This window comes from Nerophis lumbriciformis, linkage group LG09 (assembly GCF_033978685.3).
Source record: "Nerophis lumbriciformis linkage group LG09, RoL_Nlum_v2.1, whole genome shotgun sequence".
Taxonomy (NCBI): Eukaryota; Metazoa; Chordata; class Actinopteri; order Syngnathiformes; family Syngnathidae; genus Nerophis; species Nerophis lumbriciformis.
The window spans coordinates 30,947,753-30,966,541 of NC_084556.2; the positions used below are offsets into that span (position 1 = coordinate 30,947,753).

General features: G+C 42.0%; 1 protein-coding gene across 1 annotated transcript in view; it reads right to left on the bottom strand.

The window, feature by feature from the left end:
• LOC133608131 (LHFPL tetraspan subfamily member 7 protein) overlaps positions 1 to 18,789 on the bottom strand; it is a 238,120-nt gene that overhangs the window by 159,859 nt on the left and 59,472 nt on the right. Inside the window, exon 3 of the mRNA XM_061963363.1 lies at positions 14,465 to 14,603. Within this exon, the coding sequence (XP_061819347.1) occupies positions 14,465 to 14,603 (139 nt within the window). The remainder of the gene's footprint in view (positions 1 to 14,464; positions 14,604 to 18,789) is intronic.

Below are 18,789 nucleotides of genomic sequence, written 5' to 3' on the forward strand. Positions count from 1 at the left end.
ATGCTTACATGCTATTTAGGCTAGCTGTATGTACTTATTGCATCATTATGCCTCGTTTGTAGGTATATTTTGATAGAAGGCAAATATAACTAATATAGACACTTAAATCATGTGTTGTCTTCATTATAACACTTATATAAGTCTTTAAAAGTAATTTTGATAGTAAGCTAATATAACTAACATAGACACTTACATCATGTGTTGTCTTTATTATAACACTTATATAAGACTTTTAAAGTCATTTTGATAGTAGGCTAATATAACTAATATAGACACTTACATCATGTGTTGTCTTCATTATAACACTTATATACGTCGTTTAATATTTTTGCGGCTCCAGACGGATTACTTTTTTGTATTTGTGGTACAATATAGCTCTTTCAACATTTTGGGTTGCCGACCCCCATGAACCTTTGCATTTAACACAAAGTATAGCATTATTTACTGTTAGTTACATGAGGACCATGTACTGTACAGTGTACAGTGAGTGTGTATAGTGGACACTTCATTAAACATAGCACTATAATTTAAACACAAGACTTGCACCAAAATGATCTGTACTTAAAAAGTAATACACAGTTAATACAAGTTTAGTTTGTTCTATGACGCAGCTCGCACCTTGAAAAACTCATAGAGAAACAGATCCATCCATCCATCCATTTTCTACCGCTTATTCCCTTCGGGGTTGCAGGGGGCGCTGGAGCCTATCTCAGCTACAATTGGGCGGAAGGCGGGGTACACCCTGGACAAGTCACCACCTCATCGCAGGGCCAACACAGATAGACAGACAACATTCACACTCACATTCACACACTAGGGACAATTTAGTGTTGCCAATCAACCTATCCCCAGGTGCATGTCTTTGGAGGTGGGAGGAAGCCGGAGTACCCGGAGGGAACCCATGCAGTCACGGGGAGAACATGCAAACTCCACACAGAAAGATTGAACTCAGGACCTTCGTATTGTGAGGCACATGCACTAACCCCTGTAGCACCGTGCTGCCTTGCTTATTAACAGAAAGTGAATTGAGATACACATTAGTTATTTGTGTAGCTGATTTACTAACTCTTTCAAGTTGACGCTAAACTCAACCAACATGTTAAACTACAACATATCCTATTTTTATTTTTATGATATGGTCGTTTTTCAATAATTGCGTTATTTAATCATCCACATTGTCACACCTGGGTGAAGTCTTGTCTGGGTTTCGTCTGTTGTCATGTTGTCTTGCCATTTCCTGTTTTATTTTGAAAGATTAACTCTCCCTCTCGTTTCAGGTCACTTGCCCTTCCTGTTTCACTGGTCTGACGTCTCTCCTGATTGCCTGATTGTTCCCACCTGTGTCACACTCCCTCATGTGTATAAATGTCTCGTCCTCCTCTTGTCTTGTGCCAGAGTGTCTCGTTACTTCATGTGCGTACCTCCAGCGTTCCCTTGCCATAGCATTGTCCACAGCCACAGCCACGTTTCTTGTATCTTTTTTGGATCCATGGGAGTATTTTGATTTGTAAGTTTTCTCAGGTAAGAATAGCTTCCTAGCATCACCTCCATTGGAGCGGCTAGTGATGGGTTGATGAGGCCTCATGAAGCGTTTCGACACATTGCAAAACTGTATTGATACTGTGTCGATACTGTGTCACTAAATACTGACATCTGCTGGACATTAAAAATCCCTACAGGCAACCTATGGACCGACTCAACTGACACTGATTTTATGCCCTAGTACAGGGGTCACCAACCTTTTTGAAACCAAAAACTACTTCTTGGGTACTGATTAATGCGAAGGGCTACCAGTTTGATACACACTTAAATAAATAAATATATTGTCATTTGTAAGTTACACGTAAGTGTGATTTAAACAAGAATAGCTAAATAAATTAATTTATATATATAAAAAAAAATGGGTATTTCTGTCTGTCATTCCGTCGTACATTTTTTTTTCCTTTTACGGAAGGTTTTTTGTAGAGAATAAATGATGAAAAAACACTTAATTGAACGGTTTAAAAGAGGAGAAAACAAGAAAAAATTTAAAATAAAATTTTGAAACATAGTTTATCTTCAATTTCGACTCTTTATAATTCAAAATTCAACCGACAAAAAGAAGAGAGAAACTAGCTTATTTGAATCTTTTTGAAAAAATAAAAAAAAGAATTTATGGAACATCATTAGTAATTTTTCCTGATTAAGATACATTTTAGAATTTTGATGACATGTTTTGAATTGGTTAAAATCCAATCTGTACTTTGTTAGAATATTTAACAAATTGGACCAAGCTATATTTCTAACAAAGACAAATCAGTATTTCTTCTAGATTTTCCAGAACAAAAATTTTAAAAGAAATTCAAAATACTTTGAAATAAGATTTAAATTTGATTCTACAGATTTTCTAGATTTGGCAGAATAATTTTTTTGAATTTTAATCATAGTAAGTTTGAAGAAATATTTCACAAATATTCTTCGTCGAAAAAACAGAAGCTAAAATATTTATTATTCTTTACAATAAAAAATAAATAAATTTACTTGAACATTGATTTAAATTGTCAGGAAAGAAGAGGAAGAAATTTAAAAGGTAAAAAGGTATATTTGTTTAAAAATCCTAAAATCATTTTTAAGGTTGTATTTTTTCTCTAAAATTGTATTTCTAAAAGTAATAAGAAGCAAAGTAAAAAATAAATGAATTTATTTAAACAAGTGAAGACCCATCCATCCATTTTCTACCGCTTATTCCAAGTGAAGACCAAGTCTTTAAAATATTTTCTTGGATTTTCAAATTCTATTTGAATTTTGTCTCTTTTAGAATTAAAAATGTCGAGCAAAGCGAGACCAGCTTGCTAGTAAATAAATAAAATTAAAAAAATAGAGGCAGCTCACTGGTAAGTGCTGCTCTTTGAGCTATTTTTAGAACAGGCCAGCGGGCGACTGATCTGGTCCTTACGGGCTAATATAAACCAAGTCATTGTATTTCATTTAGGATTATTTCATATCTTCATTTAAATAAAAATATATTTGTATCTTTTTTAGATACAGTCAATAAATAATGTGAACATGTATCATAACATGGAAATCTAAGAGAACGTGTTGTGGATGATTGTGGACTGGGAATTTCTTTAATATTATTTTTTTACACATTTTTATAAAAAAAAAAAAAAAAAAAGTTTTTCCGACGTATTACATTTTAGACGATTTCTCTTCTTAGTTATTATTTCTCCGGCTGTAGAAAAGACCCGCTCACAGGGCACAGAGGAGGCGTCAGTGCGACACAGTTCGCGTATCGATCACGTGACCAAAACAGCTCATGATCGGTCACGTGACTTTCTAAAAGCGGTACACGCACCGACACAGGGTTTTGCTCTATGAGCTCGACGCATGCGCCGATGCATCGGTGTTGCCGGACCCATCACTAGGAGCGGCTTTTGTTATACTTAGTAGTTTTTTGTTCATAGCCCCTTTTTCCCTCCGTAGACAGAGCGTTTTTGAGTTATTTATATTTTTGTTAGTTTAGAGCTCAGGTCAGTTGTGTTTTTATAGCCTGTTTGTTTCTCCTGTTTTGGACCCCTTCCCTTGTCCAAATAAATATAGTGTCTTCAAATCCTGCATCTGTGTTCAGAGTCCTGTTCTGGTCGTGACAGTACACTCTGGCCAGTATGGACACAGCAGGATCGAAGCAGTGGGCCGCGACCCTTCATGCGCAGGAATCCCGCCTCTCCGCTCATGAGGAGCGGGTGGCAGTCTTGAGCCAGGGAATCCAGGGGATCGCTGTTACCTCCCAGGTGGGCCAACTTGCGGAACAGGTGCAACTTTTGTCCACCCAAATGACCAAGCCTGGTCCCGCACCCCATGTGCCTGAGCCGCAGCCAGCCCCCATGACTCAGGTACTCCCCACCATTCATAGTGGGGTGGGAGCCCAATTGGCCCCTCCAGAACGCTTTGCGGGCAAACCCGGACAATGCAAAGAATTTATCATAAACTGTGAGATGCATTTGGAGCTCTCGCCCCATGCCTTTCCCACCGATCATGCTAAGGTGTCTTTTATGATCTCTTATCTGGCGGGGAGAGCAAGGAAATGGGCCATGGCCGAGTGGTCCAGGGGCTCTCAGATATGCAGCTCACTCCAAGACTTCACAGAGACTCTCCAAAAGACTTTTGATCCTGTCTCTACTGAGCGCGAAAGGGCCAGAGAGCTAAGTAGGATTCGTCAGGGGAAAGAATCAGCTTCTGATTATGCCATTCGTTTTCGAACACTGGCCGCAGACAGCGGATGGAACACTACAGCACTCTATGACGTCTTCCTCAAGGGGCTGGCCGGCCCGCTTCTGGAGCGACTGCTACCCATAGACCTACCCGCGACCCTGGACGACCTCATCACCCTCGCCATCAGGACAGACCAACGACTACGGGAGTTCAAGTTTCTCCAAGGAAACCGTCCGACGGATCCAGACCACCAGCCGCAGTTTTCCCTCACCGCCAGTTCTACTCCAGGTCCTCAACCAACAGTACGGCTTCCCTATTCCCTGCCTGAGAGGGGAGAGGAGCCCATGCAGTTGGGCCGGGCACGACTCCCTCTGGTAGAGCGCCAACGTCGCCTTAAGGAGGGGCGATGTTTCTTTTGTGGGGAGGTGGGGCATCTCGTGGCCGCCTGCCCTTCCAAGTCGACCCAGGTGAGGGATCAGAATCCTGCCTCAAGTGCTACCGTGCGTACCTTGACACCCATTAAGGTAACCAATGACTATTAGTGTGGTTATGCATGTTTTAATTGACTCTGGGGCTGATGAGAGCTTGATGGACTGGGGTTTAGCCAAGAAATTGGGAGTAAAAACAAGGGTCATCACACCCCCCCTTAAGGTTAGCGCCCTTAATGGTAGCGCTTTATTCACGATCACCCATGTCACAGAACCCGTAGCCATAGACATTGATAATCACCACGAAGTATTTAACTTTTTTTTGTTTCACTCACCAGCACGCACCCTGGTATTGGGACATCCATGGCTCGTTTACCACAACCCCCACATAGACTGGCCCACAGGCAAAATCAGGGGCTGGGGTAGGAACTGTGTGGGGAAATGTATGAGGGTTAGTGCCCCAGCAAAAACCACCACGAACATCAACTCTGTTTCTGCTCACTTTACCATAGAACCACAGCACCCAGACTTGACGTCAGTACCTCCTTGCTATCACCACCTGAAGGAGGTCTTTAATAAGGTAAAAGCTACATCGCTCCCACCACATCGTCCTTACGATTGTGCTATAGACCTCATTCCAGGATCTACCATCCCCAAGGGGCGCCTATATTCGGTTTCAGGTCCCGAAAAACATGCTATGAAAGACTACATACAATCCTCACTTAAAACGGGACTCATCCGTCCCTCATCGTCACCTGCTGGAGCAGGGTTTTGCTTTGTATCCAAGAAAGACGGCACCCTGCGACCATGTATAGACTATAGTCCCCTCAACGACATAACAATAAAGAATCGGTACCCTCTGCCATTAATGTCATCAGTTTTCGATCAGCTCCAACAGGCCAAAGTTTTTACCAAGCTTGACCTACGCAATGCTTATCACCTCATTCGCATTAGGGAAGGTGATGAGTGGAAAACCGGATTTAACACCCCTAGTGGCCACTACAAATATTTAGTAATGCCTTTTGGTCTCACTAATGCCCCTGCTGTTTTTCAGGCTATGATTAATGATGTGCTGAGAGACTTTTTGGACAATTTTGTTTTCGTCTATCTTGATGATATACTAATTTATTCTGACAATCTGGACATTCACAGACACCATGTCAGCCAGGTTTTGCAACGGCTCCGGGAAAACCACCTGTACGTAAAAGCTGAAAAGTGCAAATTCCATGCCGACACCATCTCCTTCCTGGGCTTCATTGTAGCCCCTGGAAGTGTACAGATGGATCCGGCTAAAGTTAGCGCAGTCGCCAAGTGGCCAACACCTGATAGTCGTAAGAAGGTTCAGCAATTCCTCGGTTTTGCGAACTTCTACAGACGATTTATCAGAGGCTTTAGCGCAATAGCTTCCCCTCTCCATGCCTTGACTTCTCCACAGGTGCGCTTCCACTGGTCTCCGGAGGCAGAGAGGGCGTTCCAGGATCTCAAGCGCCGCTTCACGACTGCACCCATCCTCACGCTACCAGATCCACAACGCCAATTTGTGGTCGAGGTGGACGCGTCGAACGAGGGAGTTGGGGCGGTCTTATCCCAAAGACTGGAGGCAAATGGGAAGACCCACCCCTGTGCTTTTCTGTCTCGCCGGTTGAGCCCTGCAGAACGTAACTATGATGTTGGCAACAGGGAACTTCTGGCGATCAAGGTAGCGTTGGAAGAGTGGCGACATTGGTTAGAGGGGGAACAACATCCTTTCATAGTTTGGACTGACCACAAGAACTTGGAATATATTCGAAACGCCAAGAGACTGAATTCACGTCAGGCCAGGTGGGCATTGTTTTTCAATCGTTTTAACTTCACGTTGTCTTACAGGCCGGGGTCCCGCAACGTCAAGTCAGACGCTTTGTCACGCCTCTACGACCCCGAGCCTGCTGCCAAGGTACCAGAACACATCCTTCCACTGAACTGTGTGGTTGGAGCGGTCACTTGGCAGATAGAACGAGAGGTAAGGCACGCTAATGGTGAGACCCCTCCACCTAGTGGGTTCCCAGAGAATCGCCTGTTTGTCCCGGTCAGTCTGCGCCCACAGGTGATCCATTGGGCTCACACCTTGCTGCTTACCTGCCATCCGGGGGTCCGGAGAACTATGTTTATGATCTCACAGCGGTTCTGGTGGCCATCCATGGAGGCGGGGGTCCGGGAGTACATCGAGGCGTGTCCGGTCTGCGCTCGTAACAAAACATCCTCTGGGCCACGTGTTGGACTTTTACAGCCGCTGCCTATCCCTTCCAGACCGTGGTGTAACATCTCTATGGACTTCGACACTGCCTCCTGGTCTCAAGAGGTAACACCACGGTGCTCACCGTGGTCGATCGATTTTCAAAGATGACACATTTTATTGCTTTGCCAAAATTGCCCACAGCCAAGGAGACTGCTCAGATATTGATGCAGCACGTTTTTAGAATTCATGGATTTCCCACAGACATTGTATCAGACCGGGGGCCCCAATTCATCTCACGGTTCTGGAAGGAGTTCTGCAAGCTCATCGGGGCTACAGCCAGCCTGACATCAGGATACCACCCGGAGGCAAACGGCCAGACCGAGCGCCTCAATCAACAACTGGAAACCGGTCTCCGATGCCTCGTGTCCCAGAACCCAACAATGTGGAGTTCCCACCTGGTCTGGGTGGAATATGCCCATAACTCCTTGCCTACCTCTGCCACTGGTTTCTCCCCCTTCAAGTGTGTCTACGGCTACCAACCGCCAGTGTTCCCAGACTCAGAGCCAGAAGTTTCCGTGCCCTCCGCCCACGCCCTGGTGCGCCGATGCCGTCGTATTTGGCTTGCGGCCCGACAAGTGCTCGCTCGCCAAGGAGATCGGGTCAAGAAATCAGCCGACCGGAAGCGGCGCCCAGCACCTGATTACCGGCCAGGACAGAGAGTATGGCTATCCGCCAAAGACCTGCACCTCAAGGTTCCCTCCAAGAAATTAGCGCCCAGATTCGTGGGTCCCTTTCCCATCACCAAGGTCATCAGTCCAGCAGCAGTACGCCTCCGTCTACCCAGGTCGCTCCGCGGCCACCCTACTTTCCATGTCAGCCAAGTCAAGCCTGCCAAAGAAAGCCCCATGGTCCCAGCCACCAAACCCCCTCCACCGCCGCTGGTGGCTGTAGACGGAGGACTTCTGTACCGGGTCAAGAAACTTTTAGCGGTACGCAAAAGAGGTTGAGGTAGACAGTTCTTGGTGGATTGGGAGGGGTACGGTCCAGAAGAGAGACAATGGATTCCCCAACGGAACATTGATGACCCCTCCCTGATCCGGGACTTCTATAGACTCCACCCTGAGGTCCCTGGGCCGTCAGGAGTCAGCCCTAGAAGGGGGGGTTCTGTCACACCTGGGTGAAGTCTTGTCTGGGTTTCGTCTGTTGTCATGTTGTCTTGCCATTTCCTGTTTTATTTTGAAAGATTAACTCTCCCTCTCGTTTCAGGTCACTTGCCCTTCCTGTTTCACTGGTCTGACGTCTCTCCTGATTGCCTGATTGTTCCCACCTGTGTCACACTCCCTCATGAGTATAAATGTCTCGTCCTCCTCTTGTCTTGTGCCAGAGTGTCTCGTTACTTCATGTGCGTACCTCCAGCGTTCCCTTGCTATAGCATTGTCCACAGCCACAGCCACGTTTCTTGTATCTTTTTTGGATCCATGGGAGTATTTTGATTTGTAAGTTTTCTTAGGTAAGAATAGCTTCCTAGCATCACCTCCATTGGAGCGGCTAGTGATGGGTTGATGAGGCCTCATGAAGCGTTTCGACACATTGCAAAACTGTATTGATACTGTGTCGATACTGTGTCACTAAATACTGACATCTGCTGGACATTAAAAATCCCTACAGGCAACCTATGGACCGACTCAACTGACACTGATTTTATGCCCTAGTACAGGGGTCACCAACCTTTTTGAAACCAAAAACTACTTCTTGGGTACTGATTAATGCGAAGGGCTACCAGTTTGATACACACTTAAATAAATAAATATATTGTCATTTGTAAGTTACACGTAAGTGTGATTTAAACAAGAATAGCTAAATAAATTAGTTTTTTGTTCATAGCCCCTTTTTCCCTCCGTAGACGGAGCGTTTTTGAGTTATTGATATTTTTGTTAGTTTAGAGCTCAGGTCAGTTGTGTTTTTATAGCCTGTTTGTTTCTCCTGTTTTGGACCCCTTCCCTTGTCCAAATAAATATACAGGTAAAAGCCAGTAAATTAGAATATTTTGAAAAACTTGATTTATTTCAGTAATTGCATTCAAAAGGTGTAACTTGTACATTATATTTATTCATTGCACACAGACTGATGCATTCAAATGTTTATTTCATTTAATTTTGATGATTTGAAGTGGCAACAAATGAAAATCCAAAATTCCGTGTGTCACAAAATTAGAATATTACTTAAGGCTAATACAAAAAAGGGATTTTTAGAAATGTTGGCCAACTGAAAAGTATGAAAATGAAAAATATGAGCATGTACAATACTCAATACTTGGTTGGAGCTCCTTTTGCCTCAATTACTGCGTTAATGCGGCGTGGCATGGAGTCGATGAGTTTCTGGCACTGCTCAGGTGTTATGAGAGCCCAGGTTGCTCTGATAGTGGCCCTCAACTCTTCTGCGTTTTTGGGTCTGGCATTCTGCATCTTCCTTTTCACAATACCCCACAGATTTTCTATGGGGCTAAGGTCAGGGGAGTTGGCGGGCCAATTTAGAACAGAAATACCATGGTCCGTAAACCAGGCACGGGTAGATTTTGCGCTGTGTGCAGGCGCCAAGTCCTGTTGGAACTTGAAATCTCCATCTCCATAGAGCAGGTCAGCAGCAGGAAGCATGAAGTGCTCTAAAACTTGCTGGTAGACGGCTGCGTTGACCCTGGATCTCAGGAAACAGAGTGGACCGACACCAGCAGATGACATGGCACCCCAAACCATCACTGATGGTGGAAACTTTACACTAGACTTCAGGCAACGTGGATCCTGTGCCTCTCCTGTCTTCCTCCAGACTCTGGGACCTCGATTTCCAAAGGAAATGCAAAATTTGCATGGTTGGGTGATGGTTTGGGGTGCCATGTCATCTGCTGGTGTCGGTCCACTCTGTTTCCTGAGATCCAGGGTCAACGCAGCCGTCTACCAGCAAGTTTTAGAGCACTTCATGCTTCCTGCTGCTGACCTGCTCTATGGAGATGGAGATTTCAAGTTCCAACAGGACTTGGCGCCTGCACACAGCGCAAAATCTACCCGTGCCTGGTTTACGGACCATGGTATTTCTGTTCTAAATTGGCCCGCCAACTCCCCTGACCTTAGCCCCATAGAAAATCTGTGGGGTATTGTGAAAAGGAAGATGCAGAATGCCAGACCCAAAAACGCAGAAGAGTTGAAGGCCACTATCAGAGCAACCTGGGCTCTCATAACACCTGAGCAGTGCCAGAAACTCATCGACTCCATGCCACGCCGCATTAACGCAGTAATTGAGGCAAAAGGAGCTCCAACCAAGTATTGAGTATTGTACATGCTCATATTTTTCATTTTCATACTTTTCAGTTGGCCAACATTTCTAAAAATCCCTTTTTTGTATTAGCCTTAAGTAATATTCTAATTTTGTGACACACGGAATTTTGGATTTTCATTTGTTGCCACTTCAAATCATCAAAATTAAATGAAATAAACATTTGAATGCATCAGTCTGTGTGCAATGAATAAATATAATGTACAAGTTACACCTTTTGAATGCAATTACTGAAATAAATCAAGTTTTTCAAAATATTCTAATTTACTGGCTTTTAACTGTATTGTCTTCAAATCCTGCATCTGGATGTTTTGGTCTGATCTTACAGTGTTCACTGTGACATTCGCTACACTAATTACTGGTGGGGAGGCTTGATAACCCGGAATTTTGCTCGCAACATAAGGCATAAAAATTTACTCGTAAGCTGGAGCACCTTTAAATTGAGATACCACTGTAATGCAAAGTTTTGATGGACACTGTCAAAGATGTACTATGCATTATGGTATTGGAACTGCTATTATTATTCCATCCGTTTCCTTGCATTTTTGTGGGACTTGAGATGAACAAAAACTCACCAAAAGTTTATAGACCCGGTAAAAAATGAAATTTCAGGGTTTAAAAAAAAAAAAGAATTTGCGATTGTCATCAAATTTGGTGTAGACATCGGTCATGATAGGAGGCACAAAAAAGTCTCAAACACTGATGTCAGCAAACAAAAAGGAAGTCAGTTGGGGCGTTATAGCTCGGTTGGTAGAGCGGCCGTGCCAGCAACTTCAGGGTTGCAGGTTCGATCCTAGCTTCCGCCATCCTAGTCACTGCCGTTGTGTCCTTGGGCAAGACACTTTACCCACCTGCTCCCAGTGCCACCCACACTGGTTTAAAAATGTAACTTAGATATTGGGTTTCACAATGTAAAGCGCTTTGAGTCACTTGAGAGAAGGGCTATATAAATATAATTCACTTCACACTTCAGTTTGGTTTGAACTGGCCAAGGGTGAAACTTTGACAAACTCCGCCTAGAGACTTCGAGCAAAAGAGCCCAAACCAAAATCACTGATACTCGACTGATTGCATTTTAGCCATACGTCATATATTGTGGGTGGTGCATGGCAACAAACCTTTAAAGTCACGAGTCTGACAATTCACCCCAAACATGTAAAGGTTAAAAACTCGGCTCTAACAAGGTCAGATCTTGATCACAATTGCTGATGAAAATGACTCCTTAAGTTATGCATTGGCCACCTCCTGTATTAGTCACATGCACCAACAAGTGGCAACAGAAAAAAAGTAAACTGTTCAATGTTGATAGTTGTTTTATTATGCTTAGATTTGTAACATTCTAATGATCCCACCTTGCTCCACATCACATACTGATATTAGGCATGCGTTGACAATATCCCTTGCAAAGTACCCTGCCATGTCATCAGGCCTCAACATTCACACAACTGCGGTGGAGGCTGTGGAACCTTCGTCCACCTGAACAAGAGCAGACCTACAAACACAACAAAAGCCCAACTCCTCAATTTCCATTGTTATTAGGCAAAGATTGTTACAAAAGACACACAGCACCTCACCAGACAACAGAATGACACACACACACGCAAGTCTCAAGAGTCTCTAGCTTTGCCACAAACTCCTCCTCACCTTCCCAGAGCGCCACTGATCTGAAGAAGATTGGAGAGTATCAGCTTCACTTTAAATCTCTTTAAATCTACCGTGTGAAAGTTTCTGCACATTCAATGCATAGTAAACCTTCCCAATGAATTCATTGTCTTTGATAAGTTAAATGCCACATGCAGGGAATAAAAATAGCGTATTGATATCTTCACAGATGGAGGGTTGCTCACTACAGGTGGTGTAGGGGACATTAATAGGGGTTCCCTTTTATTTCGTAAATGCTTTTTAATAATGTTATAACAATAGTATAATGTAAATTTGTAGACGGTAGTTTATCTCCCTCATTTTAATGCTCCACTTTTTGAGAGAAGATCAGTTTTGAAGGGTTTTCATGATGTCATAAGCAATAACCCTATTTTTGTCATGGACATCTGACAGTAACACCTCTGACCTGTCTGTAACTAGATTATAATACACCCACCACTTTAACTTAGTTTAAAAAAAAAAGACCCACAAAAAAAAAAAAAAGAGGCTTCGGTACACATCGTAAAAACTATCCAACTATCTCTTGGTTTTCTTCAGCAAATAGTGTGATGTTACCACTGTAGCGCACATTGCTATGCTAGTGTTGCTAACATGTGTGTCCTGCTGTCCAACTCCTAATGATACTTTGCAGTACGTGATATATGACGTGTACATTATATTGTAGGACAAATGTAGAGTACAGTGTGCATATAAAAAGTAGATAAAGTGCACACTAGCGCTTTGAGCAACACACTATGTCGGAAGCAAACATGGAGAAACACAGCTCATTAGCATTGAAGCAACAAACACCCAATAAATGGCATGTTCTCAGGAGGGCTTTATCGGATAAATCAGTCCCTTCAGGGACTGTTCATAGCGCTAAGCCTTCTGGGTAATGTCATATATACACCAACAAACAGGTGTCCTCACTTTCTATGTATTTATATATTTATTCATCCAGGTAAGGCAAATTACAACATATTCTTATTTGCAATGCTGACCTAGCAAAGAGGCAACTTTTACATAATCAAGATGTTGATGTGTGATGATAATTTTCCATCTTTTCTCTTTTACCAACAAAAACTACCACTACAGATCGCTCTCAACAGTTCACATATGCTCCTAAAGTGCTGAAGTAGATGTGTTGGAACATAAATCAATGTTTAAGTTGAAAAAACATTTTCCAAGTGTAAAATAAACATGGAGAATGTCTGCAACTTGTGGACAACAGAGCTTACAGCGGACAATAAGGAACCCTTTGGTAATGTATGTTTATGTAATTACAATTCATTATTACTATTATTAGTTATTATGAATTAATACAGTACTTTGACAATGGGTTCAAAAAGTGTGTGCTTTTTTCTGGATCGAGAAAAAGTTTACTTTTAAGTCTGTGTGATATAAAATGAGTAAAACATCAATACAGTAATTGTTTTCCAATGTGCTTTTTTTGGTTAAGGTCAGAAGAAACACTCAAAACATTGATAACAAATGTATAACATTTCAATGTTCAAATTCAATGCTATCAACAAAATAAGCCTCAAAACATTATTATTATTTTTTTTTTAAGGAAGCCACAAATTCAGGCATTTTAGGCCAAAACAATTACAAAAAATCCTGCAAAATCCTAGAGACACTGATGAATACATTTGCACTGAAAATTATTCAACCCATATTGTTCATTGAATTCATTTTTTAAATGTACAAACAAAGAAAAACAAGAAAAACATTTGTTTTCATATATTAGCCGGACCGGACTATAAACTGCAGATATATACCGGTTTGTTGTGATAAGAGATATTTATACGGAAAGATTTTGTAAATGTTTATTTACATACCTTCATTGTTTCCAATTGGTGCATAATAACACAGCAGTAGAACGACTGATCAAACAAAACATAAAAGTCATTTATGTCTTTATTCATCATTTAAGAGATAAATACGATTTTCTGCTTTTCAATAAAGCTTCAAGATGTTTATCAATATTCTTATTCATCGTATTTTGTAAACAATTTGAGTTTGAACAGTTTCTTAAAGTGGATCATTTTAGTACATCGTTTGGTGTCTTTGCTTAATCCGTTCCATAATTTAGCAGTTAGCGAAGAAAAATCCGTAGATTAGCTGCACCTTTGTATAAACCGCAGTGTTCAAAGCTTGGGGGAAAAGTAGCGGCATATAGTCCAAAAAATACGGTCATTTAAAATAAAAGTTTAATAATTTTAAATGCTGCAACTAAACTAAAAAAATGTTTTCAATGGAATGCTTTCCTACAGTAACATGATTGCCAATAAAACGCTAAAAAGTCAGCAGAAACACGAGCCTTAAGGCGTTCTAAAGGCAACACAATTATGCTTTGTGCCCACAGTAGAACTATGTCTCAGTGTGAATAAAAGCATATAAAAGACACCAATGACCTGCTCTTAAGGAGGAATGTTTTTACTGCAGCTTCTAAATCAGTGTTGATCTCACCTCTAACATGAAGCAAACACATCCAGGTTGCTTAGCAGCAGCTTTCCTCCGTTCACTTCTTCATTTTTTTACTGTAGGATTTTTTCACTTTTACTTGTCCAGACAACTTTTGCATTCAAATCTATTATCTTATTGTACAGTATTAGTATTGTATGTGCACCATGATGTATTAAGAGTGTGTGCTGAGTCTGACCTGCAGCCATCTGCATGTATCCAGCCAGGGTGCAGATCCTCCTCTCACATCCTCCGCCGGGCAGGAAGATGGTGATGATGGCCAACAGGGAGCTGACGGCGAGCAGAGCGCACCCTCCCGAGCACAGCACCGCACTGGTCTGATGCACAAAAATACACACACAAACATATGAGCTTAATTTTGTTGTAACAACTTAATTGGACTGTATTTTGATCAGAACTCATACAGGTGTGATCCAGTAACACACATTTGAGCACACATTGAATTAAATGTCACCCACAAGAGGCACACGCGTGCCTTTTGGTGGCGACATGTAGCTTAATGTGGCAGGTTAATGGCCGTCTCAGCTTGAATTGCGCACTCTGTGGAGAAACTACAGACGCCGTCCCCACTTATTATACAAGTGCTTCATCACACGCATGCTGCAAGCTAAAGGAGGGAAACAGACAAAGGAAGCACTACTACACTAGAGAAGCAGTCCTTGTCATATTTAGCAATTACAGCGTCATTGTTTAAAAAACAATATTGTCTTTCAAGGGGAAAGAGAGACTTCAATACATTCAACCGGACCCAATGTCATTTTACATTTTTATGCTTGAACATGCTTAATTTAGGCCAAAAACACACAGATTATGCTTTAAAAATAAAATATGTGATAGAGTGAAGCCACAAGCACAATGTGGCGAGGATCGACGGTAGTGAGGATGATCAAGTAGAAAGTGGGTTTCCTGATGCATTGGCTGAGGTTATAATAAAGGTTTAAAAGCTAGAAAAAGGAAGATTTTTTTTAAAAATTAATTTCATTTAATTCTTGCATTTAGTGATTTGTTTTCATTACTTTTGAATGTCTTTTTAAGAATTCTGTGTACAATGTGAGTGTTACTAAAGGGAAGAGTTCCGACTTACACAGAAATTTGACTTACGACGCAACGGGATACATTCGTAACCAAAAAATATAAAAAAATCAAATATTTTTATTTCACCTATACTTTACCAGGAAAGAGCAATTGAGAACAGCTTTTTATTTACAAAGATGACCTAGCAAGAGGCCACAGCAAAAGCAAAAAACAATACACAAGATTACAACACAACACAACAATAAAAAACAATTAAAAAAAAGAAAACCACCCGAGCGGGAAAACATACTAAAAACTCCTCACCATAGTGTGCAGTGCTTTTCTGAACCACAATGATATTGTGGAAAAACTTGAGAAACATCTCCCCCTCCCTGGGTGACCGGGTGCAATGGATAGCCTGATATAGTTCCTTTCAAAACCAACACTATGTGCATGTATGTGTGTGTGTGTGTGTATATTAGAGATGCGCGGTTTGCGGACACAACCGCGGAGTCCGCGGATTATCCGCGGATCGGGCGGATGAAATTTAAAAAAAATAAGATTTTATCCGCTCGCGGGTCGGGTCGGGCGGATTAATTAGATTTTTTTTTTTTTTTTTTTTTTTTTTTGCGGGTGGCAGTTAAACCAATTGGGAAATATATATACATAGTTAAATGTTGTTACCCACATACGAAAAACGAGCAGGAACCTGCAGCATATGCCACAACAGAAGAAAAAAAAAAAAAGAGATGGACACTTTTACGGAGCGGAGGGACGCCTCGCCGGGGTCCGGGACCGAGGCTCCTTCCCCCGAGAGGGCCCCACCGGGAGCCGTAGCTGAGGCGATCCGCGAGAAGGGCCCGACGCACGTCCAGGGTCACTACCGCGCCCACCGCACCGACACCCCGCCTCGTCCGCTTTCGCCGCGGCCGGCGTCACGCGCAGCAGGTAAGCAGCTTACCTGCCCGCCACCCCCGTGGCCGGGGGCTCGTAACATGGGTCACTCCGCGCGCTCCGCCCGCGCAGCTTACCTGCTTGCTCGCAAAATGATTATTAGCATTCAGACAGGTTAAAATGTTGCTAAAACCATCACTTTTCTATCAGTCACAGTGACTTTTCAAAACAAAAATATTACAGCAAAAATTATATGGGTTGATTGACATGTTTATTCTGTAAGCTAACTTCAATAGTTTGAAATTATTTTGACAGTTAATGCCAGTTATCCTGTCAACCTTTCACAAGACTTCAATTTGTTAATTGAAAGTATAAATAGTATAAACACTTTTAACAGTATGTCGTGCTGTGAAATACAGCCGACAGGATGGCGCACCAAACACAAAGCAAGGCCATGCTGCAGGAGAACAAAGGACTTCTTTCATTTAAGGTTTGTGATAAACCATCAAACTCATTCGTTAAAAGGACTCTATAGTAATATAAAGCGAATTTTTCTGGACATTATCATGCAAGAAAAGTTTATTTTTGGGATCGCGATCACCGCGTAATGATTTTTAAAGGTTGCATTACATTATTAACTGTCCCATGTGATCAGCCAGTGCGATTGGAAGTCCATGCTCAATTATTGCCTCCGTAAATAAAACTTCGGCATTTATCACATCCAAAGAATCTGTTTGGGCGACGAAAAACGTTGAAAGTTTTCCACTTGTATCGCTAGCAACGGCATTAGACTTGTGTTTTTTTGTCCCAACGTGGTCTTTTACATCACTAATTCCTCCGTGTCCGATCGAAAAATCTTGTCTGCACAAGGTGCAATTCGCGTAGTTTTCACCCTTTTTTTTTTTTTTTTATTAATATTAGATATATAACAACGGGCGGATGGCGGGCGGATGCAGTTCTGATCAAACGTTACATCGGGTGGATGGCGGATGGTTGACGACTTTCTGCCGCGGTTGCGGATGAAATAAATTGCCTATCCGCGCATCTCTAGTGTATATATATATATATATATATATATATATATATATATATATACATACATATATATATATATATACACATATATATATATATATATATATATATTAAAGAGAAAAAACCCTGCATTTCAGCTTTGTGTTACTTATCTTATCTACCTAGTATTTTTAGAATGTGCCATGGGCCATTAAAAAAAATTAGCTACAGGCTGCATATGGCTGCCCTTTGGACACCTCTAAGTCTTGGCAGCAACTGCATTTTTTTCTACATTCTGAGATCTAATTGCGAGAATTAATGTTGATGCTCGGTGTGGACCCACAGTAAATTTACAAAAAAGTGTGTTTTTATAGTTGTGGCCAGTGATTGTACACAAAATGCCTTGTAAACGCAACGTCCCGAGAGTACACATATTATTTTTTGGAAAAAAAACAACAACTCACTTTTTAATTAACAGACGCCCTAATAAATCACCTAAATGAATGTGTGTGTTTTCTTTTTTGTTTTTTTCAAAATTGCACCACTGTCGTGGCTGCTGGTTGCAGGAGCTTGCGCTCTTGTGTATCGCCCTTTTCCCTCTTGTATTCATGTGTTTTTTGCCTTTTGGTTCGGGGCCATTTAGGACTGCACAAAAAGGGGTGGCACTTTTGTGACTTCTGCTGTGATTTTTGGAGCTTTTTTTGTGAACTTTTGAAATCTGCCTGGGGGAGCACTTTCACTTTGGCATTGGCCATGTTTGCACCGGAGACCAGCTGCTGGATCTCTGTCCGCTTGGAAAACCAGAGGAGATATGGACAAAGACAAGTTTTACGGTGCTGAATGAGTGTTTATTGGACACTTTGGTTTCCCTGAACGGATTCTCGCTTATCCGCCCTGACTGAACATTGGCCGAGAGCTAGTGGGCAGCCTAAAACAGAGTTGGCGCTCTTGGTTGCTTTGTCTATGTCCGTGCTGCCCTCCACCACAGCAGACGATGTTGTGGAATATCGCAGAGGCCACTGCGAAGTACAGTATGTGGGTGTTGAAATTATACTTTTGTTTTGTTTTGTTGTTTGTCTTAGCATGATGCTATCGTATCAGCACAATATGTATTAATTATTGCTCATTATTAATTGTTTTTGTTGTGTTTCACTTTGTAGCTGTATGTAGAAATGGCAGCTAGTTGCATCAGCTCTGTAGTCTTTTATTGTCTTTTATGTCCTTTGTGGTCTTTATTGTGTCCCCCTTTCACGTGTTTTTACATTATTTTTGTGGAATTTTTGTATGCGCACTGCAACCACATAACTTCCCCACTGTGGGATGAATAAAGCCCATCCTATCCTATCCTCCCTAATGAAGCAGGTCGTAACCATTAACACTATTATACAACGTAGGATACCTTTCTGCAGCTGCACTGGTTTGGGGTTGAGCGATTTAAATTGGGTGTAAATGCCTCCTAAATAGGTTGTAATTATGCGTGGATAACTGGGAGTGCCCCTGTAACAGCTGGAGCTTGGGTACAAGGCAAATAATAAATTACACAGTGCAAAAGATTTAAATGTGAAGACTAATTTTCCTCGC